The following is a 27,605-nucleotide window of genomic DNA, read 5'->3' on the forward strand; positions in this document are numbered from 1 at the left end:
TAGGCCTCCAAAGGAAACTGGAAAGATTTAATATTGATTGTGAGGCTAACAAATTAAATGTTAATTTGGAGGAAACAAAAATAATTACCTTTGGGAAAAACTGGAAACCGTATAAGTGGTTACTGGGCAACAAGATGGTGAAGGTGGTGACCTCATATAAATACCTAGGAATGATGTTTACTAAGAAAATAAATTAGTCCTTGCATAAAGAAAGTGTGGAGGCATGTGCAGCCTCTGTTATAGGAGGATTAGTAAGATTTAAAAATACGTCTGGAGGACCATCTTGGACCCCGCTTCTATCCGCTTATAACATGATAGTGCCTGCACAACGCTTATATGGGGCTGAGCTGCTGACCTTAAGCACAGAGGCAAGTTGGGAGAAGTGTGAGGGTAAATGCCTGAAAAATTGCTAGGGCTACCAAAAAGCACAATGTGCCCAGCGATAAGATTGGAAGGGGACTTGCAGGCTTTGAATTTCCTGGCCTGCAAAGCATCCTTATGCTTCTGAGACAAACTTTGGTCCTCAGACGTCCAAAAGGTCTCAGTCCTCTGAGCAAGTGAAATTGCAATCAATAAACTAAGGTGGGTGGTCCAGGTCAGAAATAGATTAGGAAAACTTGATGCAACACCAAAAGTGGGGAAATTTAAAGTCATAGAGGCCTCCCACCTCTCGAAGGGGGTGTTAAAAGATGCCTGTTGGAGAGAATCAAGGATGGCAGAGCTAGGTTATGTATCAAGTAAACCCTCAGCAAACTACATGCTGGAGTACTGGGATAACCAAAGATTGTTTCTATATATATCTGCACTACCTAATGCTCAGTTACGTTTACAGTTATTAAAATTCCGGGTCGCTTTGAATTTTCGTTATGTGAAGTATGGGAAATGTAATGCACTTTCTGATTCTGATAATAATTGTACTTGTGGATTACAGTCTCAAAATTTTAATATTCACCTTTTATTAGACTGCTTCTACTGTTATAGAATCCGATGTTGAATGTTAAAACCGCTGTTTTAAAAATATTATACACATCATCGTAACGAAGTGCTCGCACTACTTGTGAACATGTTAGATGTTGCCTGTGCACGAGTAAATTTTTAAAAAAATAAGTCTGGGTTAGTAATGCTGGGAACTCCGGTATTTGATAATGCATGTTACCTGATATATTAGACCTTGTGGAAGGTTCCACAGAAGGGGCAAATATGATTTTATGAGAGATATTGACTTGATGCCTAATCCAGTTTTATCTGGGGTTTTGAGGGGCGGCTGTGTTAAAGACTGTGCATAGGTCAGTGGAGGGTGGGGTCGGGGTTAAATGTAACATTGTGTTTGTATGTCTTTATTGTTTTATTGACATTTGCCAGAACAATAATAAAAATTACTACAACTGCCAGACACCACCACCAGTATGGCACTTTCACCAGAGTGGAAACTGGCCTACTAGAGTTCCAGCAGAATGCCTTCTAAATAAAACTGCAATCAGATATAAGCTAGTTTTCCCAGTAATTTGCCTAAGCAGCAAAGCAGTAAAACAAACAAGTAATTAATTAAATCTCTTCAATTTACAGAGGATTTTTTGAGAAATGGTTTAACTACTGCTTTTTTCCAAACTGTAAGAGCAGTTCCAAAAGCTGAGTGATTTATTCGAGATTAAAATAGCTCATGTAGCACCCAAATTGCATGTTGTCATGTCACTACATGCAGTCCCTCAGACTAGCCCTCAACAACATCATATGTGGAGGAGATGGAAAAGAGAATAATCAAAACTACAAACTAGCAGAGGAAGTATCTTCTGAACACTACAGTTTCATAATGTCATACCAGCAAGTATGGAGCCGGCCACCATGAGGAGGTAAACTGTAAAAGGAAAAAAGTCCAACAGTGACGATAGGGCGTTGCCCCCCACATTGAGTCACTATGCTACGAATGGAGTAGGAATGGGTTGACTTTTGTTAGAAGGGGTAAGAACACCCAGAAAGTGCCCCCACTAAACAAAATGTGAAAACAAACAGCAAGTACATGCATAAGTACACCTAACATGGAAACAGTGAGTGAATTGTGGAGCCCGCGGATGTGGTCATAATCAGGGAAAAGTTTCAAGGAGAAGAAACGTCCTGTTAAGGAAGAGTCCATCAGACCAGTGCCAACATACTGGACTCCCTCAGCCCCACCCGCCAGAGGAGAGAACATTGAGACTAGTGACCCCCAATCTCAGGGTGCATCACCCTTGTCAGTGCCTTCAGATAATCAGTACAGACTTTCTTTCCAGCGCTATAGTCTCTGGATCCAGACGCATACTGTCAGAGTCAGAGTGTTGTGTGATCTGACACCATCGTAGTTGCTTCTGCACCCGCCCAGGCTGCTCGGCTACCCCCCGTTGGGAGGGATCTTTGATGCCATGTACTTGGCAAACCTCCTTGAGGGATTGGAGTTGATAGAGCTTACCTTCCAGATGGAAGATGATCTGGGACAGATGGCCCCAGGAGTAGGAGATGCCAGAGTTCCTCAGGTGGGCAGTGACTGGGCAAAAGTTGCACCGCTTCCGAAGTGTGATGGTCGCTAGATCCTGATACACTAAAGGTGCGTGGCCCCTGAACTGGAGTGGGTGAAGCTCACAGGCCTTGTGCAGAATGGTTTCTTTACCTAAAAGTTATGAACACACACTAATACATCTGCAGGAGGACCTTTCATTGGTTTCGGCGGACCCACACAATGGAACAAGTAAAGGTTTATCTCAATGTCTGCGAGGCACCCAGGATGTGGCAAAAGAGAGCCCCAACGTATTCTCCCAGGTTGACTCCTTCAGTATTTGTCGGGATCCCTCAGATGCAGATGTTATTATGCCATGAGCAATTTTCTAGGTCCTTGGCGTGAGCCTGCAGGTCAGTTTGTTGTTCCTGGAGCCTAAGCACTTCCTATTGCAGCCATTTGATCTCCTCATTGCTTCCAAATTCTTTGTCCTCCAAAGTAAAGTCCCTTTCTCCTAGTGCTTCTCTTTGACCACCTGTAAGTCTTCGCATACAGAAGCAAATAAAGCCTCCTAGAAGGAGTATGCCACTTGGCTGTCCATGCTGTCAGTTTAATGAGGGTGTTCAGTGTTCACCGTGAATGCATGTCCCAGAGAGAGCGGTCCTTCTTTGCCCTGACCATCGACATGGCTGTGCTTCCCCCACAGAAACAGCCATTGTTGCACCTCAGAAGCTGCTGTCATAGTCTAAGAGCAGGAGGGGGTGTCCTCACACTGAGAGGCCTTTCGGAGAGTTCACTCTGAAGGATATTCCTGGGCCTCTGCCCCCAGTATTGTCCCTTTTGGCCTTCAGGATTGGTGTAGTATATAGGCAGAGAAAGCGATGTTCGAGGAAGGAGGCAAATTACTGTAGATTGGAGAAGGCCCCTTCAATAGGCCACCAGTTCCTCGTAGCTCACAGGCCCAGACAAGGGCATGAACTGCAAGAGGTATCACCTGGAGGGAGCGAAAGGTACAGTCTGGCTGCAGTCAAGAAGCCCAGGCCATGTAGAGCAAGTGAGCCCCTCGGGCCTTTCACAGCATGCATCAGACCAGGAGCCATTCAAACATCAACTCCAGCAGCCCTCGATCACCCTAAGGGCAGCCAATGTCCCTTAAGTTCCTGACATTGTAATGGAGGAGATCTAGGCCCCAGGGCAGAGTATACGGTGCAGTTTATTGTGGCCCCGGGTGAGGACGAGCCTGGGGTGCATAGATGACCAAAGGGGCCCACTGCCGCTCCAATCTGCAGCTTAGGCCACAGTGCAGGTTAATAGTTCCCACTTAGAGAAGGCCTGGGAACATGTGCCGGTCCGCGGGCCCAGGCCCTGCAAAGATGAGTCGCAGCTCGTGATCTGTGCTGCTCTTGATTCCTCCATTTGGTATTCACCACCGAAGATCCCTGCAGGTACCACGGGCCACGGGCAGCTCGATCGTGCAACTCAGTCGTCCTGGGCTGGGGGTACAGCAGGACACTACAGTCACTCTTCAACCGGGGGTGTTGTTCTGATGCTGGCCTCACTGTCTGTTTCCTTTCAGGCTAGAGTCAGGGGCCCTCTCAGCAGCCAGTCTGGCAAAGCCTGCAGGTCCTTTCAGCTCCACTGCTAGATGTAGCCAAGCCACCCAACACCATTAGGTAGGCTGCGCCGCTCCCCAGAGAAGGCCGCCCGCCTCTGTCATGAGGCCCGTCAAGGCCTCTGGCCTTCAGGAGTCTGTCCGGGCACCATCAGTCGCAGGGCCGAGAGAAGCATCCATGATGCCGCAATTGTCGCAGGTCCGTCTCTGCCGGCTGGTGTGGTCATTGGCGGTCGGTGTACTTGCCGGACAGGGCGCTTTATGGTGCTTTGCGGTGGTGAGGTCGGACAGACACATCTTAGCTGCCTGCATCTTGGCCCCACCTCTTTCACTTAAACTTTAAACAATTTAGCATCAGTATTTAGAAGGGCAAAGGGCTTGTTAGATGTGCAATCCATGGGATCTTTTCCAGATTTAGGGGCAAGGGATATATTTGCCTCCTACACTCTGCTAGTTGTAAGACTGCCTTGTGTAAAAGAATTAGAAGTCTGGTCGGACGTTTACCAAAATGGCCCTCAAGTGTTTTGTATGAATTAGCTGTGTAACCATGAGTCCACAATATTGTGTTGGCTTTTATAGAGTGTATTGTTAATTTCACTTCCTTCTCCTAAATACTAATGACAGGTTCTGTCACTACCATGTTTGATATCTGTGGCACCTGGACTTATGTTATGTATACCTTGACTAAGATTTTCAATGTATGAACAGAACAGCTATTTTCACATCTCACCTGTAACTAGTTTCCTGCCTGCGTCTTTCAGCTGTGCTATGTAGTAGATAACATGCTGTGTTAAAGTAAGCCACTTATCAGCCTTCTTCCCTTTCGGGTAGAATATTTGTTTGAGTTTGTGCAACGAGAGCTCTGCCCTATTTGTTTGCAATAACTTGAGCTCCTCAACACCCTCTTTTCTCAATTCAGACACCTTCTTCTCACTCTACACCGGTGTCGCCATCTTGATCACCTGACACTGTCTGAGGTATCCAAAGGTGGAGAACACCCTCTCTTCAGCTATAGTGCTACCCCAGGAGGTCCAGGGACCTTACTTGATCATCTGGTGAATGCATCTCCCCAAGTCCTAACTGTGAGCTGCAGACCGTGCTGAATTGAAAGGACACCAAAGGCTGGCTTCTGACGCAGCACGCCCTTGGGCAGAAGTCATATTTCACTGTTCTACTTTTGCTACCGTAAATATCCACTTGTTCTTTAAACTGTATAGATATAAATGGACACAGACTTATATTGCATGTGATTCTTATGTCTTCTGTAGCCAAGTTCCAAGCTGAATAAAATCTTATGGGCTTGTCTTCAATGCTCATCCAAGCTACTGTTTGAGGATACGGATACGGTGCACCTGCTGTTGATTCAGAGTTATGCAAGAAAATACAGGGGTGCTGGTAAAGTGATAAAAATTGCAACCAAGTAAATTTGACATATTTTTCATGAAGATATTGCCAAAGCACCCTGAATATCATTATCATGTAGGGTTCTCACTTACCACTGCACATGCAAACAAGCAATGCATTAAGGAAGAGAAGTGAAGCATTAAAACTAAAATATTTTTGTTACAATGCCATAAGCCTAAACTTCACTTACTTTACAGATACAAATCTGATGTCTTAATATCCTTCATTTATTGATACTTTATCAAGCATTTAAGTAAAAGTCACTTGTTTTATTTTTAAACAACATGGGCAGCATAATTTATTACTGATATTTTGGGAAGCATGTCCTAAAAACATTTCGTTATATGGGGCTAGTCCTGAAATCCTAAACCTATTACGTAACACATATCGTTTAATCTAAAAAACAAAACACAAAGGTGTCTAAACAAAAGGGAAGCTCGAACAGTAATTGCTGTTGAAGTCGGACTGATGCAAATTAAGAGTAGATAAAAATAGTAATCAAGTAGCGAAAGAACTCAAATACCTTAATTAATTTTTGCACATCGGTTTTAGTGAGGGTTCTGTCCACATTAAATCCATTGCTAGAATCCAACACAACAGCTTTCACCTGCGGTAAATGGTACAAAATGTTATTCAGGAACATGCTTTAATTTGCGATAGAAAGTACAAATAGAACTTAGGGAATAAGACGCTTGTCTAAAGTAATACTTGTGAATGCTTGCAAAAATGTCAGCTTTAGCATTATGGACATAATCTACATATTAAAGAAATATGTTATGGGCGTAATTTGCAATTACAGAAATACGTTATGATGTGCCACTTATTCCAAAGTGGTTAATTTATTCCAATGTTGACTGGACATGTTCTAACTTAAGAGCCAGCCATACAAACCAACATGTACAGTAACACAATTCGTCTAAGATGTTTATTTGAACTATCACTGATGTATTTTATTGCTTCTGCTTGTGGATTTCATTATTTATTTTGAAAAGGTTAACGATGCAAAGTGCCACTGAAATCTTTTGAGATCAGGCTGCTCAGCTCCTCATTTTTTACCTGTGGTCAGCCTCTACCCCATGGTTTGGGCTCCAAACCTGAACTTTGTGATTCAGTTTGGCTAATATGGCATGTAGTAATAACTGGAAATGCTTCTAAAGATACCAGGCCATCTGTAAAATGACTCTCTGTATTTCTTTATGAATGACAAAGACTGAGCACCACAAGATTTTCTGAAGTTTATTTTAATGGATGTCTTTTCATTTTGACAATTAAAACAGGGGTGGGGATTTACAATAACCTTAATCGTTTACCAGTGTAAAATATACATTAAATGCATTTCCTCCAGGCAGTTCAATACATCCCCTATTCAAATCTCTCATATTATACTTGTTCCACTACTATATGACTTGCTAAATATATAGTGGTCTCAGGTATAGTGATATTACCTCTTTAAAAGGGATAAAAGGATACAAGGCTTTGTTCGAGGACAGTAAATTAACGTCATGGTGTCTTACTACACACAAAAGACCTAATCTCACTTCTTACTATATGACCACCAAGAATCGCATTGATTATCGGTAACCTCATACTGCCCATTAAAACAACCTGAAAATATGGGCAGCATTGTTTCAAGGAAGTAAAGCGATCTTCCTAACGCAAGGTCCCCTTGCCTCACCTCACCTGCAATTGTTCCACTCATTTCGTAATGATGCTTACTCCCCCAAGGTGTCACCTGGTCACCTTCAATTGATAAAGCTGCTTACGATGGGCACCTTTAGTTCTCGAGCCAAGTTCATTTCCAATAGGACAGAACTTCCAATCTCCAATCACTCAATACAATGCCACATCTATCCCACCACACTGCACATATTCCATGATGTACTTCACTGTTGCAAGCTGTCCTGAGGTGTGGACAAGTGTTCAATCAGACCACGCTGGAGACAAGGTCACATTGAAGTAGCACACCCCTGCACAGAGATAATCAAAATAGTGCTAAAGTCGGAGCAAAATTGGAGGAACAACAAGGTAACCTTCTTCATCAAACTCCCCTGAGCTGTGCGAGTTTCTCATGCGCAGGGAATCAGAAAAAAAATATTGTCCTAACATCAAGCACAAGAACTGCCCATGGCTCAGAGTTGCCCTCTAACATTAGGTCTCAATCACACAGGGAACTTTGCCCTGTTAAATGATGTGTTGTTATTGCTGCTTGGGCGGCCTGCTTAAATAAAGGTGAGCTACTGTTTGCACGAAGATGAATTTAAATAAAGAAAACAGTTTTTAATAATTGCAGCCCTGTTTCCTCAAAGGAAACAGGACTGCAAAGGAAACAGGACTGCATTTATTATTTCCTTATAGGAAACAACTACTGCCTACTCCCCAGTAGACTTTTTTGTTACAGTCACAAAGTGGAATTGTTTCCAAAGGGACCTCTTATATTTTAAAAATGTGTTACCACCCCAATTCACAAATGGTCAACTTTTCAATGTTTTGAGATCAAATTACGTCGCAAAACACTGATACGTCCCTTAACAAACACTGTGTGGATGACAAATACTGAAGGTACATAATCACAATATAGGCTTAGTACGTAGCAAATAGCCATTTTGCAGTCCCATCCCTAAGATTTTGCAATTTGTAGTCTTTGTAATTACAAAATTGCTTTGTACATCAGGCCTAAAATTTCTCACCGTATCCATCCTCTTACTAGAGTGAGATTCTGCAAGAAAGCTGGGGACCAAAATCTCTTCACGCACTTTAATTAGCCTAAGAGGAATCTTTTGTGGAACCCTTCATATAAAATATATAAAATGTGGGCCTTGTCAAGAGTATCACATGCTTTAGATTGACAGATCATGGCTATCAGTGACACATTTATTTCATGAAGACATTTCTAATATTCAGTGCTGACCACAGGTATTCCTCTATGTGAGATACAAAATAAGAATATAGAAGGGAAAACCCTAAATACTCCTTGGCACTAAACCATGTTAAGGTCTCCAGAAACATATGTGCAATAACCATTGTTAGGTTCAAGAGGCGGGTTAAGACTCGTGTTAATGGCTATCATCTCATCTGTGTACACAGAGTCATCCACGTGCCTTTTGACTGGGTTTTGAGATCTACCTTTTATTTCCAGTACTTGAATCCAATGTTGTTTCTTGTTACAGATCTAAGGTAAAAAGCGCCATATAAAAATGCGTTATTATTGTTAGAAGCTGTTGCCGGCATTTGGTGCTATTTAAGAAATAATTCAAATAAATAATAAAAATGACTGCATGGAAACTAAGGAGAATCCTAGCTTTTACAGGTTTTGTAATGTGATTAAAGATCGCACGTCTCATCTCTAGTGTGATAACACTACAACTGACTCCTCAAATAAAGCAACACATTAGTCTTCGCTTACCGTAAAAGCCACAAGTGTTTCTGAAACAGTCTGTCCCTTGGCTGCACATTCGTGTGCTATTTCTCGAATTATATTCTTTATAACGCTTTCAGCCTGTGCATGAGCCATCTGGAGGAAAGGAAAACATTATATTTGATGATTTTGTAGCACAACCTTTAGCATTAAGACACACTGCATAGTCTGCGAGTTTATTTTCTTCTATGTTTCTTGCATTGTTCTCTTCAATTGTATTTTAACATGGCGTACTGTGACTCCATAAATAATGGCAGTCACAAACTCACCAAGCAAAATACCTTGTTGTATCACCAGCCGCAGAAACTGCGCAGTTGGAAAGCTGTCTCACACAAAATGTAAGACACGTTAACATTACAAATGTATTACACATGTCAATAGTTATGAAAAAATACAATCCTCATTTAAAAAATATAAGAAATAAAAATCTTGCATACTTCATACATTACAGGTACTGTAGAATATCAAGAGAGGACACAAAACATGCAGTTCCTTCTTAGGTGTAGAACACTATGAACCTACTACTTTAGAACGGTTGAAGACATGACAATGCACTTCCGGTGCCGGCAAAGAATGAAAATGGCCAGGGCAGTGCTGAAAAGGAGGAGAGTACAGTAAAAATAACCATAAATACCTATTTTAGGTCTGCCTAAAGGCTGCTTTAGCGGTCTAGCACGACCTCATGTCAGTGGAACACACACATAATATACATGAACAGAGGGGCCTTGGGACACTCCCCTTTAGCAGCTGGCTAGTGTGGGTCAACCACATTCCTGCGCTGGCTCAACGAAAGAGTCCATCACATTTTAGTATCAGCCTATGGCATTTTGCGGGTGTTTACATTTTCAAGTATAGAACTGGCCATTAACAATGATAAAAAAGTAACTTATCTTCAGCATCGCGTTTTCTTAAATTGCAGTCACATTAATGACAAGGCACAATCCATTTCTTACATTAGGAAATTCCCCACGTGTGGTCTACTGTGCGCTTGCCATTAACAGCATCTTGATATACAGTCTCTTATTTTACATTTGGAATATATGGCAGCTCTTTTATCTCTGGTGCCAGGCTGCTCAATTTACAACTATATTGCCTGGCAAATTCTTCATCTTAATCGCTGGGCCACTGATTTACATTTGGGTCATCAGTGACTCATCTGCTGCATTGTTAGTACTTAACAGATGAAACATTATGGTACTGTACCCAGATTTGTGAGAAAAGTCTTATGGTCTTGTCCACTCAAATCAAGACCAAGTATTTTGTGTAACACAAGCCACTTTGTCGTGTATGCCTTACTGTGCACACTTGAAATGCCCAATAGTCAAAGTGAGAGTGGATCTTCTAACACATGTAGTGCAGATCCACTTCATTCCTTTGTGTAGGCTCACAGAGTATCTTCTTTGAATTAGTAACAGTTGTCTTCTTCCTTAGATGCTATTGGCTAAACATTTATTTCTTCTAACACTCCTTCAGGTTCTCACATTTTATAGTGGATTATCTCTGGACCATTGCAGCAACAATGCTTCAAGGTAGGCTCTTGGCATCATGTCGGCGACTACGAACAGGGTGGCTGCACACACAGTTTCCCTTCTCAGCTCCCACACATTAACTTTCTAGCAAGATGCAATACAGGATAAAAGTGAAATCTACTTTATTGGAAGCTGGAGATCATCATTGCTTCCAAGCAGCACTGAGGCCAAGTGTTAACTGACAGAATCTTCAGCCAAAATGGTTAAATGAACACACCTTCAAGGTACCACACTGACTCCTGACAAAACGTATCATGTGATTCTGGGCAACTGTCCTTCCTTTCCAATCTTCGGGGCAGGAAGTTACCTCAATTTAAACTTCACCACATTCCATTCAGCCAATCTGTAAATATGGGGCTGTAAAATGCAAGCATTGGTGGTAAACCTCTTTTTAGGCAACACTAGCAAGTAAGGGAAACAAGGAGATGGGCACTGAAATTGCTGACATTAGAAGACCAAGGGTTTTTTCTCAGTACAGAGAGTTCTAGGACCTGCTTCCAGCTGTCTGGCACAGAGGCAGATACAATGGTTTGGTTGCAGAGATCCTTTAGAGCAGGGGAAAGGGTCTTAGCCTCCAAGCGCATAATATGCACAGAGAATGGTCAGAAGGAGATTTCAATTTGAAAAATAGAAGAGTAGTCATAGTACCTCTCAGTGGACCTATCCAAAGTCTGAGACGACTGGTGGTAGATATACCAGGAAAGAATCCATGAATACGTTCAATTTTGTCAATGAAATAATAATCTGAGAGACTTGACAGTCATTCTCTGGTGGAGGATTACTATAGAAACATCTCTGGCGGAGTTCTGTGCAGTGTTAATGCATGTAGCAAAGCAATTAGTCTGTGCCGCTTTCATCTTTATCTTGTAGGATCTAAGAGCCATAGTATAAACACCCTTAGAGAATCTAATAAAGTCCAGTGAATAGTCTCATTCATGATGTTTGCACAATTGTTTTAAGCAGTTAATTTTTCAGTATACCTTATATATACAATAGTGTCCATGCTATGAATTTTGTCCTATAGGTAATTAATTGGCTGAAGCTACTGAGCAATCACCTGGCAGCGAGGATCCGTACAAGCAAAGCAATATCCTCCAGGCTTGCAGGCCCGATCAGCCAGCAGGGCGGCAATGAGTACCGAACTTGTGAGAATATTGAAGCACTGCAGAGTAAGGCACTTCAGTAGCAAATGGTAGAAATGTGATAATACAAGTGTATGCAGCTGTGAGTATACTGCTTGACCTTAAACCACAATGGGAAAATGATATGGTTTTAGAACATTGTGATCAGATCTGGGGACAGACTAAATGGTAGGCAGCGCAAGTGTCTTCAAATGGTTGTTTTAAACTCTTGCAGTTTGCTTTGGCTACCAAACCTATTTTACTCGTTATCAACTTTGTAAAATATATCCCAACAAACATGTAAGGTTTTACTGATGTAGGGTTGAGCATGATAAATTCTATCACACAACCCAAGAAGGCATAGGCTTAAAGTGAGTTTGTTTACTTGGTGATGCTTTCTGCTAATCACACACTGGTGAAGGCCTAGGGGTCTACTGCTGGCCCGAATGTGATGTCCTAAAATGTGTTGTTGTTGAAATAGGCTGAGGCTGTGGTGTTACGACTATAGCATCTGACTTTGGAACTGGGATACTAGGTTCGAGCCACAGAGTTGGCTCAACATCCAATGATTATGCCCAAATCACTTTATCTCCCTGTGCCTAAAAATGTACATGAATCTGACCTTGTGCAAAGTAACTGGTGCTCATGTAAAGCACTTTAATGCCTTTAGGTTGAGCTTTATTAAAAAAAACTGTCTGGGTGAACACAGGCTTCCATGTTAGGTCTAACATCATTTTGGCCTAGGACATTTTCTTGGATTCAATCAACTGATAGAGGACAGGACTCCATAGGTTCTCCCCCAGTGGATGTTATAGCACTTGGCAATAAACAGGCACTAGACCCACTATTATAATGTGTTCTTGTTTAGAACCCTATTGTTCCCTAGTGCTTTTTTCCTTTGTGGTGCTACCGAAACGTAAGTATCGTTCTGGAAACTGTAAGGTGGAAGCATACTATCACCATTTCGATACGGTTGGTCTGGATGTTGCTGTGGTCTATAAGATCCCGCACAGTGAATGGCATTATACTGATCCAGACCCATAGTCCACTGGGGATGTTTTCACATCAAGAGCTGATCCCTCCAGCAATAGGTATGTTACTGAAACGTTACTTAAAATCCTGTAATTTTAAGCTTTGTTGCCCTAGAAAAATATTAAGAACATTAGACTAACTGAAAGTCCAAACATTTCAGTCACCCCTAATTATTATGCCAGGGTTCTGACAGCAAATGCAGGAAATTAGTAGCTTTCAATACATGTAAGAATTAATTCTGCTAGTGATGTGCTGTCCTACAAGTACCCATTGTCAAAGGCAAACCTACAAAGTCAAAACCAGAAAGAAAAATATTTGAAAAAGTACTCCAAATTCAGAAGAGATGTAGATACTGATACAATCTCTACCAGTAACAGAAAGCCAGAAAACAGAGCAGGTGAAATTCTGAAGTCAACTTGAATCTTACCAGTGAATCCAACAAAAGGTTTTTTTCTGTAGCAAAGCAATCCTTTTTTCTAGAGAGTGCTATTGCTAATACATGTTAAAAAAAGAAAATGGGAGTCATACTCAAAACCTTAAAGAAAGGGCAAAGGGAGAGTTCCCACATCTGGCAGCACAAGAAATGTTCTTGTATTTCCACTCATTTACTTACTTCGGGAAACCACTCAACTTCTCTGGCTGCCTACAATTCTTTTTCGATGAACTTCATCGCACATTGGGAATCCTTCAAGAAGAGTCTGTAGGCACCATTCAAGACGTTAACTTCTGTGTAAAGCAGCGTTTGAAATACAGAGTCCCCATATTGTTCTAATATCCCTACATAACTTCCCTCATGTACACCAATTAACCTTATGTTACTTCATCTTAATTTCTGAGCTTTAATCCAGTTCAGTGCTATTCCGAGATTCAATTCTAAAGATTGGACTGCTTCTGCAATATTGACAGAAGTGTCCTCCAGCATGGATATTTGGCTTTAACTTCAGTAACAGCCTGCTGTATTTGTAATGTTGTTCTGATAAACATTCCTTAGAGTGAATGTATAAAACTTGATTACGCTCAGTTGTAGGTGACTCAGAATGGTTAGTAAAGCTGACTTCATAAGTGTTGGTACGTAAAGTAATGTTGCCAGAGTAGTAAATGAAATAGCACAATGTGTATTGATAATGGCTTTGCTTAGACATGCATATCATGTTTTTTGGATCCTTAATGATTTTAATTTTGTTCATGGCTCTCAAACTTTAACTTTTAATAAGTCTCAAGCAAACATTTTGCTCCAATGTCTGAGGCAATTGTTAATGATTATGCAGATGAGTTTATTTATATGTGCTTTCCAAGCTGGTGAAATTAAAAAAATAATTGCCAAACAATTTCCACATGTGATGTATAAAGTAACCTTAATTATAGTGGCACTAAGGGGTGCTGTGATGAATGCACACTGGACAGGAGGTTGTAGGAATCTCTTTATTGCCTGGAGCCACACTTGGCAGATGCACATCCTCTCCCTCCTCCTCCTCCTTGGAGGTTCCAGAACCCGAACAAGAAATATACATATGCAAATACAGTGAACACAACACATCCCTCTTTTCTTTTAATAATGAATCTAACAATCATCATAACATAACTCTAACATGCAAAAATAATCAATGAACATTTTTTTAATAACTCTAAACATGCAACAAAAAAAAATCACAACTTTTTACCATTGGACTACTTTACACTACACAGAAAATCTTCCAAACATTTTGATGGTTTCCTCACTCTTACACTTCCTCTTCGCCCATTGTTTCTTCCTTGACAACGCCCTCCAATAAATCAGACTCCTTTACATCAACAACATCCTCCTCACATTCCGTGTCACCACCACTACCACTTTCAATACCATCTTGCACATCATTTCTCTCTCTACTGAAACCACTTAGAACTGCTCCTTCTTCATTGTTTGTGATTTCAGCATTAGAAACTGCTCCACCATTGACTTCTTCATTTATTTCTGTATTATCACCACAACCACTGAAAATCACTTCCCAAAGAATGATTCCGAGATCATTTCCACAACTCCCTTGAACCTCGAGCCACTTCTCACTCTGATCACATTAACACCTCCACGACTTCATCCGGGCCATAAAATTGACTGTGACCCTTTGGAAGGTTACCAGGTTTCTTTATACAGACCCAGTAACCAACTGCATTGTTGACCGGTTTGGTTCCGTGTTTCACATCATAGTCATTTTTCATTCTCAACCGTTTATCAACCATCCTATCCTGTACAGACTCAAAGGACCATTGCTCAACACCCGACTCATGAACCAGCTTGGGTTGAACTTGGACCTGGGATTCCTCCCTCTCATAATCACAAAAGTTGATAACCATGTGGCCTCGTTACTCTTTCCCTTATATGCCCAAACTGCTTTTTTGAGTTGTACTAACCCAACCAAGTTACTGGCCACAGCAGACTTTTTTACTCCTTTGACCAAACAGTTGAACCTCTCAACCATTCCATTCCCACTTATATAGAGTGAGATAGTTTTGTGTAGAACACCTGTTTTCTTAAAGTATTGTTTGGATGCATTGGATAAGAAATGCACACCATTATTGCTTAACAATGAAACTGGTAACCACCCTGGTACAAAAATTGGGCCCAAACATTCCAAAATAGAAATAGTATCTGCTTTGTCAATGATTTCCACCACAGGTCACTTTGAGAAAAAAATCAATGAGTATGATAACAAAGTTATGAGAATCTTCAATGGGACCAACCAAATCAATGGCCACTGATTCCCATGGTTGCTTAGGAGATAACCCTTCACCCAACATGAGTTGTCTTTAGGTTTGTGAAGTTGTATCCGTACAAGAGAAATTGGGACACTCCCTCACAAATCCCTCTACTTCGGTGTCCATGCCTGGCTGTGAGAAAGTAGCCTCTTTCTAGCCTTGTTACCCCCACTTTTGGCCTGTTTGTGAGTGTATGTCAGGGTGTTTTCAATGTCTCACTGGGATCCTGCTAGCCAGGGCCCAGTGCTCATAGTGGAAACCCTATGTTTTCAGTATGTTTGTTATGTGTCACTGGGACCCTGCTAGCCAGGACCCCAGTGCTCATAAGTTTGTGACCTATATGTATGTGTTCCCTGTGTGGTGCCTAACTGTCTCACTGAGGCTCTGCTAACCAGAACCTCAGTGGTTATGCTCTCTCTGTACAAATTGTCACTAACAGGCTAGTGACCAATTTTACCAATTTACATTTGGCATACTGGAACACCCTTATAATTCCCTAGTATATGGTACTGAGGTACCCAGGGTATTGGGGTTCCAGGAGATCCCTATGGGCTGCAGCATTTCTTTTGCCACCCATAGGGAGCTCTGACAATTCTTACACAGGCCTGCCACTGCAGCCTGAGTGAAATAACGTCCACGTTATTTCACAGCCATTTTACACTGCACTTAAGTAACTTATAAGTCACCCATATGTCTAACCTTTACCTGGTAAAGGTTGGGTGCTAAGTTACTTAGTGTGTGGGCACCCTGGCACTAGCCAAGGTGCCCCCACATTGTTCAGGGCCAATTCCCCGGACTTTGTGAGTGCGGGGACACCATTACACGTGTGCACTATACATAGGTCACTACCTATGTATAGCTTCACAATGGTAACTCCGAATATGGCCATGTAACATGTCTAAGATCATGGAATTGCCCCACCAATGCCATCCTGGTATTGGGGAGACAATCCCATGATTCCCCGGGTCTCTAGCACAGACCCGGGTACTGCCAAACTGCCTTTCCCGGGGTTTCACTGCAGCTGCTGCTGCTGCCAACCCCTCAGACAGGTTTCTGCCCTACTGGGGTCCAGCCAGGCTTGGCCCAGGAAGGCAGAACAAAGGACTTCCTCAGAGAGAGGGTGTTACACCCTCTCCCTTTGGAAAAAGGTGTCAGGGCTGAGAAGGAGTAGCCTCCCCCAGCCTCTGGAAATGCTTTGATGGGCACAGATGGTGCCCATCTCTGCATAAGCCAGTCTACACCGGTTCAGGGATCCCTCAGCCCTGCTCTGGCGCGAAACTGGGAGGTGCCCAGAGCTCCTCCAGTGTGCTCCAGACCTCTGCCATCTTGGAAACGGAGGTGCTGCTGGCACACTGGACTGCTCTGAGTGGCCAGGGCCAGCAGGTGACGTCAGAGACTCCTTCTGATAGGCTCCTTCAGGTGTTGCTAGCCTATCCTCTCTCCTAGGTAGCCAAACCTCCTTTTCTGGCTATTTAGGGTCTCTGCTTTGGGGAATTCCTTAGATAACGAATGCAAAAGTTCATCAGAGTTCCTCTGCATCTCTCTCTTCACCTTCTGCCAAGGAATCGACTGCTGACCGCGCTGGAAGCCTGCAAAACTGCAACAAAGTAGCAAAGACGACTACTTCGACCTTGTAACGCTGATCCTGCCGCCTTCTCGACTGTTTTCCTGGTGGTGCATGCTGTGGGGGTAGTCTGCCTCCTCTCTGCACTAGAAGCTCCGAAGAAATCTCCCGTGGGTCGACGGAATCTTCCCCCTGCAACCGCAGGCACCAAAGAACTGCATCACCGGTCCTCTGGGTCTCCTCTCAGCACGACGAGCGAGGTCCCTTGAACTCAGCAACTCTGTCCAAATGACTCCCACAGTCCAGTGACTCTTCAGTCCAAGTTTGGTGGAGGTAAGTCCTTGCCTCCCCACGCCAGACTGCATTGCTGGGAACCGCGTGTTTTGCAGCTACTCCGGCTCCTGTGCACTCACCGAGGATTTCCTTCGTGCACAGCCAAGCCTGGGTCCCCGGCACTCTAACCTGCATTGCAAGACCTCCTGAGTTGTCCTCCGGCAGCGTGGGACTCTCTTGTGCAACTTCGGGTGAGCACCGATTCACTCCACTTCGTAGTGCCTGTTCCGGCACTTCTGCGGGTGCTGCTTGCTTCTGAGTGGGCTCCTTCTCTGAGTGGGCTCCTTCTCTTGCTGGGCGCCCCCTCTGTCTCCTCACGCTATTGGCGACATCCTGGTCCCTCCTGGGCCACAGCAGCATCCAAAAACCCTAACCGCGACCCTTGCAGCTAGCAAGGCTTGCTTGCGGTCTTTCTGCGGGAAAACACACCTGCACGACTCTTCACGACGTGGGACATCCATCCTCCAAAGGGGAAGTTTCTAGCCCTTGTCGTTCGTGCAGAATCCTCAGCTTCTACCATCCGGTGGCAGCTTCTTTGCATCCACAGCTGGCATTTCCTGGGCATCTGCCCACTCCCGACTTGATCGTGACTTTTGGACTTGGTCCCCTTGTTGCACAGGTACTCTCTTCTGGAAATCCATTGTTGTTGCATTGCTGGTGTTGGTCTTTCCTGCAGAATTCCCCTATCACGACTTCAGTGCTCTTTGGGGAACTTAGGTGCACTTTGCACCCACTTTTCAGGGTCTTGGGGTGGGCTATTTTGATAACCCTCACTGTTTTCTTACAGTCCCAGCGACCCTCTACGAGGTCACACAGGTTTGGGGTCCATTCGTGGTTCGCATTCCACTTCTAGAGTATATGGTTTGTGTTGCCCCTATCCCTGTGTGCCCCCATTGCATTCTATTGTGACTATACATTGTTTGCACTGTTTTCTATTGCTATTACTGCATATTTTGGTATTGTGTACATATATCTTGTGTATATTTGCTATCCTCATACTGAGGGTACTCACTGAGATACTTTTGGCATATTGTCATAAAAATAAAGTACCTTTATTTTTAGTATAAATGTGTATTGTGTTTTCTTGTGATATTGTGCATATGACACTAGTGGTACTGTAGGAGCTTCACTCGTCTCCTAGTTCAGCCTAAGCTGCTCTGCTAAGCTACCTTTTCTATCAGCCTAAGCTGCTAGACACCCCTCTACACTAATAAGGGATACCTGGGCTTGGTGCAAGGTGTAAGTACCCCTTGGTACTCACTACAAGCCAGTCCAGCCTCCTACACTGGCCACCAAAATAATTTCCTTACTAAACCTTTTGTGTTCACAATATCGAAATGGCACTCATGGCACAACTCAATGACTACTCTGCATAAGGCACTAGGAAGAACAATCCTATCACACCTCAAAATAGTACTGTCTTCCACAGTTGATTGTGATTGAATTTCCCAAAATCATTTCACATCTGTACCCAAAGTTATTTTCTTTGGTCAGTCACCTTGGACATACTTCTTAACCTGTTGCAGATGTAGGAAAGTACCCTCTTTTTGGCCTGGTTGCCCCCACTTTTTGCCTGCTGTTTGTGTGTTTTGACTGTGTTCACTGGGATCCTGCTAATCAGGAACCCAGTGACTGTGCTCTCTCCCTCTAAGTTTGGTTGTTTGGGACTTCACACACCCCAGATTTGGCATACTGGTACGCCCATATAAGTCCCTAGTATATGGTGCCCAGGTACCAAGGGCATTTGGGCACCAGGGGTTCCTCATGGGCTGCAGCGTGTATTATGCCACCCAGGGGAGCCCATGTAAAATGTGTCTGGAAGCCTGCCATTGCAGCCTGCATGTAAAGGTGCATACACCCTTTCACTTCAGGTCACTGTAAGTCACCCCTATGGTAGGCCCTCGTAGCCCAGAGGGCAGGGTGCAGGTATCTGTGTGTGAGGGCACCCCTGCATGAGCAGAGGTGCCCCTACGAACTCCAGCTCCATTCTCTTGAACTTTGTAAGTGTGGGGAAGCCATTTTACCGTGTACTGGACACCTGTGTCCAGCTACATAATGGTAACTCCAAACCTGGGCATGTTTAGTATCAAACATGTCGAAATCATACCCCAATACTGTTGCCAGTATTAGTTGTATGATTCCATGCACTTTGGGGGCTCATTAGAGGACCCCTCGCTTTGTTCCTACCAGTTTGTAGGGTTTTCCCGGGCAGTCTGCACTGCTGCCATCCTACAGACAGGTTTCTGCCCTCCTGCTGCTTGACCAGCTCAAGCCCAGGAAGGCAGAACAAAGGATTTCCTCTGGGAGAGGGAGACATCTGGTCCCTGCTCTGGTGCGAAACTGGACAGCGGAAAGGGGAGTGACAACTGCCCTGTCCATCACCACCCCAGGGGTGCAGCCCCGAGCTCATCCAGGTGGCCACTTCATTCTGTCATCTTGAATCCAAAGTGGGCAGAGGCTCCTGGGAGCATCTGAGTGCCCGGGACAGGCAGGTGACGTCACAGGCCCTCTCCTGATAGGTGGTCATCCTGCTAGGTGACCACTCCCCCTTTCTGATCTATTTAGGGTCTTCCTCTTGGGTAGGTCCTCAGATTTTTGTCTTGTTTTTTGTAAACACATTTTATTGATTTTACAACTTCGTAACAGTTCCCCAACTGAATGTTATTATTGCAGTATTGCTAAGGTAGTCTCTGTATGTCCGCTAGTATTTGTCCACTTGGCGCGAGAGTCCTGACCCAGGGAGAGACCACTCTGCATCTTCTTAGCTTTCTGCATATGTCAAGATCGTATTGTAGACATGTAATTTATATACATTAGCGCACATGTTACTCTGTTTAACAGTCTAGGGTCATATCCTATCATGGCAGTGTGACTCCTTCCCAACCCCCTTGCTCCCTCTCTCCCTCTGCGCCCGCCCGCTCCTTGCCCCATGCTGATTTGTCTGGTTGTGCCCGTGTCTAAACAGCATCTGTGCTTCATTTATCTGCTCATGGGGTAGGCGTTTGTTCAGATCTCATCTCCTTTAATGGCTCACTGCAATGGAGGTGTCGCTACCCAGCGCAGGGGTAGGTCCTCAGATTTGACGTGCAATATTCTGGCAGACTCCTTTGCATCATTTACTTCACCTTCTGGCCACTGGACCTGCAACTGGATCCTCCAGGAACCAAAAATCTGCATCCACAGCGACGACTCTTCCAGCAACTGCAACATTTCCCCAGCTGTGCATCCTCTGAGGGTGACAAGTCTTGAGTCTGCCTGAGAAGAAAGAAGGAATCTCCCTTGGAGTGAAGAAGTCACTCCCCTGCATCCGCACGCACCAACTGCAACGAAGACCGGCTGCGTAGATCTACTCTCCTCCAGAGCGGCGTGGATCCTGCATCACGGGTAGTGGTATGGAGTGATCCCCTTGGTCCTCCCTACCAGCTGTCCAATTTCAAGAAGGTAAGGCCTTTCCTCTCCACGCAGGACAGTACCCCGTGCACAGCATCTCTTGCAGCTACCAAGGCTTATTGGCATCTCCTCCAAGGGATCTTCAGGCTTCATGTAGCCCCGGCCCCCAGCACTCTTTCCTGCAGAGCACTGCCCTCTGCGTGGTTCTCCAGCAATGTGGGACTTCTTTCCAGGTGTGCTGCGTGGGCCTCACCGCAACTCCTGTGGGCGCTGCCCCCTCTTCCTGTCACTCTCCTCACTGCTGAGGGTCACTTGGGATTCCCATCCGTGGGTTGAGTCCCCCTGGACCTTGCTGGTCCCCGCCAGCTCCACATTTCTTCTTCCACAACATTTGTCTTTGCCAAGGCTCGTTGTTGGTTTTTCCACACCACTGACTGACTGCAATCCTTCTCCCAGCATGGGGTGTCGACTGCATCACTTCAGGAACTCTTCAGCTGCTCCAGTGCTGCACTGCTGATTGTCTTTGTCACGTCAACCTGGTCCTGTATCCACAGATGGATGGGTAGTGGCTTCTGCCACAACCAGACACTCCAACGCAACATGAACTTGGTCCCCTTTCTTTACAGGTCTTACTCTACCAGGATCCACCTTTGGTTTCTTGCAGTCTTGTCTGGGTCTTGCAAAATCCTCTTCTGAAGTCCTTCTGGTGGGTTTGGAAAGAACCAGGTACTTACCTCTTTTTCTCCTGGTCGCTGGGGTTACTCTGGTACTTACCTTGTCGGTTTCCTAGTTCCTCCAGCTCCCCTCTACCGATTCCACTTCCTTGGGTGGGGGCCTGACTTTCTCATTCCACTTACTTAATATAAGGTTTGGTCCCCCCAAGGACCTTCACTACTTACTATTGTTTTCACTGTTTTCTATTGCCTTCTATGCTAATCATGGACTTCAAATGTTTATATAATAGTGTGTTTACTTACCTCCAGTTGGGATATTGCCTATATCGTGTTTTGGTATTTGTGTTACCACAATAAAGTACCTTTATTTTTGTAACACTGTGTGGTTCATTCAAGTGTGTAAGTGCTGAGTGACTATAGAGGTATTGCATAAGCTTTGCATGTCTCCTAGATAAGTCTTGGCTGCTCATCCACAGCTATCTCTAGAGAGCCCTGGCTTCCTAGACACTGTCTACACTTCACTAATTGGAGATATCTGGACCTGGTATAAGGTGATAACACCATAGGTGCACACCACACAAAAGCCCAGCTTCCTACAGAAGAACACAATCTTTTTTTTATTCTGCTATCCATTCTTCCTTAACACCAATGCCATGTCCGATTGCTGCTTGGAAACTATTCCAGACATCATCTTCTCATTTCTCCAGCTTGACTGGCTTTCTAGACAGACAGTCTGGCAGAATAAGATCCTTGCCAGGCAAATATACAATTTTGTGGATGTAATCCTGAATTTGTATTGACGATCTTGCAATCCTTGCTGATGCTGTAACAGTTCCTTCTGTTGTTAACAACCTCACAAGCAGCTTATGATTACACAAAACTGTAACTGGCTTCCCCCACACAAAAGCCCTGAAGCAATCTAAGGCCAGGCACATGCCAATCCATCCCTTTCGATCACAGGATGCCTTTCTTCCCTAGGTGAAAGTGCTCTAGGTGCAAAGGAAATTATGAAACCCCATTTTCCTTTTGAATTAAAACAGCTCCTAATCCTACAGTACTAGCATCTGTAGTGATACAGCTGTTTAAATTTGGAAACAATTTAACAAAGACACTTTATCAATTTTAGACATGATTATATCAAAATCCATTTGACATTTAGAAGCCCAGTTGAATTGAGACATGTTTTTTTTTTACAACTGTCTTATGTGATAACTCTTTTTTGCAAAGCGAGGAATAAACTTTGAACAATACTCCGCCAACTCCAAAAATTACCTTTCTTCATCGTTATTGCCGGGGGCTGGAGCATCTTTAATGGCATTTATCAGGGATATTTTTGGTTTTACTCCTTCAATTCCAATTCCATACCCTAAATATGCTACTTTCTACTCTGCAAACCTACATTTAGAGAATTCGACTGATAACCCATTATTCTCTAGGATGTTTAAAACCTTCGTCAACCTGGTATCATGGATAATTTTATCCTCTCTGAATATTAAAACATTGCCCTCGAAAAAAATTATAACTGGCTTTTACCTGAACAATTTGAGCATGAGCCTCTGAAAAGCAGGAGATGCTAAGCCGAAAGGTATCTGCTTAAACTGAAAATACCCAAACGGTGTAAAGAAAGCTATATACTATATGGAATCTAGAGTCAGTGAGATCTGATGGTGCGCCGCAGACAGATATGTGGTTTAAAAAAATGTTGCTACCTTCAAACACATAACCATCTCATTGATTTTAGGCAACAGGAAACGGTCAATTACGATATTGTCATTTAAATGTCCCACATCCACACATAAGTGAATCTTCCCATTGCGTCAATGAGCTACAACCAATGGGTAGATCCACTCAGATGCGTGATTTTTTAGATGAAATTAAACCTTTTCTTTTAGGCAGTAATTTTATTTACTTATTTATTTTTGGTGTGAGCCTCACAGCTCCTTAACACAATGCTACAAAAGTCATGACAAAAAATAAGTATTGGGAAAAACAAGACTAACAGAAAATGCCAGATCCTTTGGCTTTGCAAATGTTTGTTTTAAGGATTTTGCTTGAAACTATATCAGATGTAAACTGTACTTCTAAGTTCCTATGTCCCTTGCCTGCCCTCCCACATGTTCTACTTAAATAATGGTATTTTCTCCCGGTATTATGCTGCATAAATGTTTATCAGATTTTATTTTTATAAACTGTTTTTTGCCCAAAATGATGCATTTGGCTTGATTTAGCTGTGATTAAAGGTCCTACGATGCAACTGAGAAGTTCTAGTATTACTGTAAAAAAAACAATGAAGAGTGATTTGGACTCTATAGCATGTGGTTTTTTAATTGAAAAATATGTTTTTTCAGCAGCACAACGTAATGCTGTCCTTTTTCGTTGCCTACGATAATCATTTCTATGACTTTCATTAGTTGAAATGTTTAATTCGTGGAGGTAATGCAATTTTCACAAATAATGGAAAATAAGTTATGTTATTAAGTGATTAAAATATATAGTTACAATCCAAAACCTAAAAAGCATATATTTTCCTCAATAATGGTTAGCTGGGCTACATTATTACCCCATTATTCACCGCGTATGGCTTTAAACAAGCCCTGCACCCAACACCCTTGCTGAAGTAATTACTTACTAAGGATTCTCCAGCAGGACCTAGTCATAGAGAATTGTCTGCACTTGTGCCCCATTCTTGTCAAAATTTGTTAACACCAAGGAGGAAGCTAAACAAATCATTGTAGGTAAACTGTTTACTTGCATTGTAGTGGAGAAAGTTTCAAGCGACAGGGAGCTAAAAAGCCAGCATTCTATGTTTTAATTGAGAGTGCTGGCATGTACGAATATTCCCTATACTTCATGCACTGTCTGCCACCATGGCAAGCACAGTAGGCACAATCTGTGCTAAGGCTTTGCATAGTTGCCAACCCTACTGGTTTAGTTGATAGGTAACCGTTTTTGCAGCAGCACGACTCATATGGATTTAACATCTCAACCCTACCATTTTTAAAGGCCCAGCTGTTAGCCTCCTCGCTTCACTGCAAACTCTGTGAGCTCATACTAGTGAGTGAGGCTGGGAATCGTGCAAGGACGTCTCCTGCGAGGTCACCCTGGAGGAATCTAACATTATTAGGACTATGCAGAGAGTTAGGCAGGTCAAGAACCTGGCCTTCACGGCATTTCATTTAAAAATGCATTGGCAAAACCAATAGTTCTGCCGTTCACTGCCAGCCTTTTAGCTTTGGCAACACTTATTTGGTCATTGTTTTTGTTTCATTATGGATTTTGTTAACCCCTTCGCTGCCAGGCCTTTTCCCCCTCCTGTGCCAGGCCTTTTTTTACCTATTTGGGGCAGTTCGCGCTTAGGCCCTCATAACTTTTTGTCCACATAAGCTAACCAAGCCAAATTTGCCAAATTTTTTCCAACATCCTAGGGATTCTAGAGGTACCCAGACTTTGTGGGTTCCCCTGAAGGAGGCCAAGAAATTGGCCAAAATACAGGGAAAATATTGTTTTTTTCAAAAAAATTGGAAAAAGTGGCTGCAGAAGAAGGCTTGTGGTTTTTCCCCTGAAAATGGCATCAACAAAGGGTTTGCGGTGCTAAACTCAGCAGCTTCCCAGCTTTCAGGAACAGGCAGACTTGAATCAGAAAACCCAATTTTTCAACACAATTTTGGCATTTTACTGGGACATACCCCATTTTTGCAATTTTTTGTGCTTTCAGCCTCCTTCCAGTCAGTGACAGAAATGGGCATGAAACCAATGCTGGATCCCAGAAACCTAAACATTTCTGAAAAGTAGACAAAATTCTGAATTCAGCAAGGGGTCATTTGTGTAGATCCTACAAGGGTTTCCTACAGAAAATAACAACTGAAAAAGAAAAATATTGAAATTGAGGTGAAAAAAACATAAATGTTTCTCTACGTTTTACTCTGTATCTTTTCCCTGCAATGTCAGATTATCGAAAGCAATATACCGTTACGTCTGCTGGACTCCTCTGGTTGCGGGGATATATAGGGCTTGTAGGTTCATCAAGAACCCAAGGAACCCAGAGCCAATAAATGAGCTGCACCCTGCAGTGCGTTTTCATTCTATACCGGGTATACAGCAATTCATTTGCTAAAATATAAAGAGTAAAAAATTGCTATCAAGAAAACCTTTGTATTTCCAAAAAGGGCACAAGATAAGGTGTTGAGGAGCAGTGGTTATTTGCACATCTCTGAATTCCGGGGTGACCATACTAGCATGTGAATTACTGGGCATTTCTCAAATAGATGTCTTTTTTACACACTCTCCTATATTTGGAAGGAAAAAATGTAGAGAAAGACAAGGGGCAATAACACTTGTTTTGCTAATCTATGTTCCCCCAAGTCTCCCGATAAAAATGATACCTCACTTGTGTGGGTAGGCCTAGCGCCCGCGACAGGAAACGCCCTAAAGCGCAACGTGGACACATCCAATTTTTTGAAAGAAAACAGAGGTGTTTTTTGCGAAGTGCCTACCTGTAGATTTTGGCCTCTAGCTCAGCCGGCACCTAGTGAAACCTACCAAACCTGTGCATTTCTGAAAACTAGAGACCTAGGGGAATCCAAGGAGGGGTGACTTGCGGGGCTCGGACCAGGTTCTGTTACCCAGAATCCTTTGCAAACCTCAAAATTTGGCTAAAAAAACACATGTTCCTCACATTTCTGTGGCAGAAAGTTCTGAAATCTGAGAGGAGCCACAAATTTCCTTCCACCCAGCGTTCCCCCAAGTCTCTCGATAAAAATGATACCTCACTTGTGTGGGTAGGCCTAGCGCCCGCGACAGGAAACGCCCCAAAGCGCAACGTGGACACATCCAAATTTTTTAAAGAAAACAGTGCCTACCTGTGGATTTTGGCCTGTAGCTCAGCCGGCACCTTGGGAAACCTACCTACCCTGTGCATTTTTGAAAACTAGAGACCTAGGGGAATCCAAGATGGGGTGACTTGTGGGGCTCGGACCAGGTTCTGTTACCCAGAATCCTTTACAAACCTCAAAATTTGGCTAAAAAAACACATGTTCCTCACATTTCTGTGGCAGAAAGTTCTGGAATCTGAGAGGAGCCACAAATTTCCTTCCACCCAGCATTCCCCTAAGTCTCTCGATAAAAATGGTACCTCACTTCTGTGGGTAGGCCTAGTGCCCACGAAAGGAAATGGCCCAAAACACAACGTGGACACAACATATTTTTTCACAGAAAACAGAGGTGTTTTTTGCAAAGTGCCTACCTGTGGAGTTTGGCCTCTAGCTCAGCAGGCCCCGGGAGGGGGGGGGGGAGGAAATGCCCTAAAATAAATTTGACCCCCCCACCCCCCCCCAATCCCCCCCAGCCCGGGAACGACCCTTGCCTACGGGGTCGCTCCCCCTGCGTGACATTGGCGCCAAAAAACAAATCCCCGGTGCCTAGTGGTTTCTGCCCCCTTGGGGGCAGATTGACCTAAAATTGGCCAATCTGCCCCCAAGGGGGGCAGAAATGGCCTAAATACAAATTGCCCCCCACGGGAGCAACCCTTGCCTGATGGGTCGCTCCCCATCTCTAAAAAAAAAAAAAAAACACAAACAAAAAATTTGCCCTGGCGCCTAGAGGGTTCTGCCGCCCCTGGGGGCAGATCGGCCTAATAATAGACTGATCTGCCCCCAGGGGGGGGCAGAAATGGCCTAAAATAAATTGCCCCCCCCCCCCAGGGAGCGACCCTTGCCTAAGGGGTCGCTACCCTTACGTGAAATTCATGCAAAGAAAAAACTCCCTCGTGTCTAGTGGTTTCTACCCCCTTTGGGGGCAGATTGGCCTCATCAAAATAGGCCAATCTGCCCCCAAGGGGGGCAGAAATGGCCTAAATATAATTTCCCCCCAAGGGGAGCGACCCTTGCCTAAGGGGTCGCTCCCCACCTAAAAAATTTTTTTAAAAAGTTACATTTTTTTTTATCCCTGGTGCCTAGAGGTTTCTGACCCCAGGGGGGGCAGAAAAGGCCTTCCAAAAAACATGCCCCCCCTGGGAGCGACCCTTGCCCAAGAGGTCGCTCCCTTTTGTCAGTATCAGTAAAAAAAAAAAAATTCCCTGGTGTCTAGTGGGGTTTCAAAAGCCGGATTGCAAGCAATCCGGCTTTTGAAACCCTCAGAGAGACTTCAAAGGGAAGGAAATACATTTCCTTCCCTTTGAAGCCCCTCCGGGCCTCCCCCACGTGATTGAAAGAGAAATGCTTAGCATTTCTCTTTCAATCGCGCTGGAAGCTCTGCTTCCAGTGCGATGGGGGAGGCCCCTGTGACTAATCAGCGCGCGCTCGCGCGCTGACGTCACAGAGGGGGCTGGGGGGGG

At 43.8% G+C, this 27,605-nt stretch overlaps 1 protein-coding gene across 3 annotated transcripts in view; it reads right to left on the bottom strand.

Annotated features, from left to right (window-relative positions):
• Positions 1 to 27,605, bottom strand: part of CFAP206 (cilia and flagella associated protein 206) — a 357,566-nt gene that overhangs the window by 221,933 nt on the left and 108,028 nt on the right. For all 3 annotated transcript variants that reach the window (XM_069235563.1, XM_069235562.1, XM_069235560.1), the window contains exons 2-3: positions 8,887 to 8,994; positions 6,007 to 6,090 (exon numbers count right to left, since the gene is read on the bottom strand). In XM_069235563.1, coding sequence (XP_069091664.1) covers positions 6,007 to 6,090; positions 8,887 to 8,994 — 192 coding nt within the window. The remainder of the gene's footprint in view (positions 1 to 6,006; positions 6,091 to 8,886; positions 8,995 to 27,605) is intronic.

This window comes from Pleurodeles waltl, chromosome 5 (assembly GCF_031143425.1).
Source record: "Pleurodeles waltl isolate 20211129_DDA chromosome 5, aPleWal1.hap1.20221129, whole genome shotgun sequence".
In the NCBI taxonomy this organism is placed as follows: Eukaryota; Metazoa; Chordata; class Amphibia; order Caudata; family Salamandridae; genus Pleurodeles; species Pleurodeles waltl.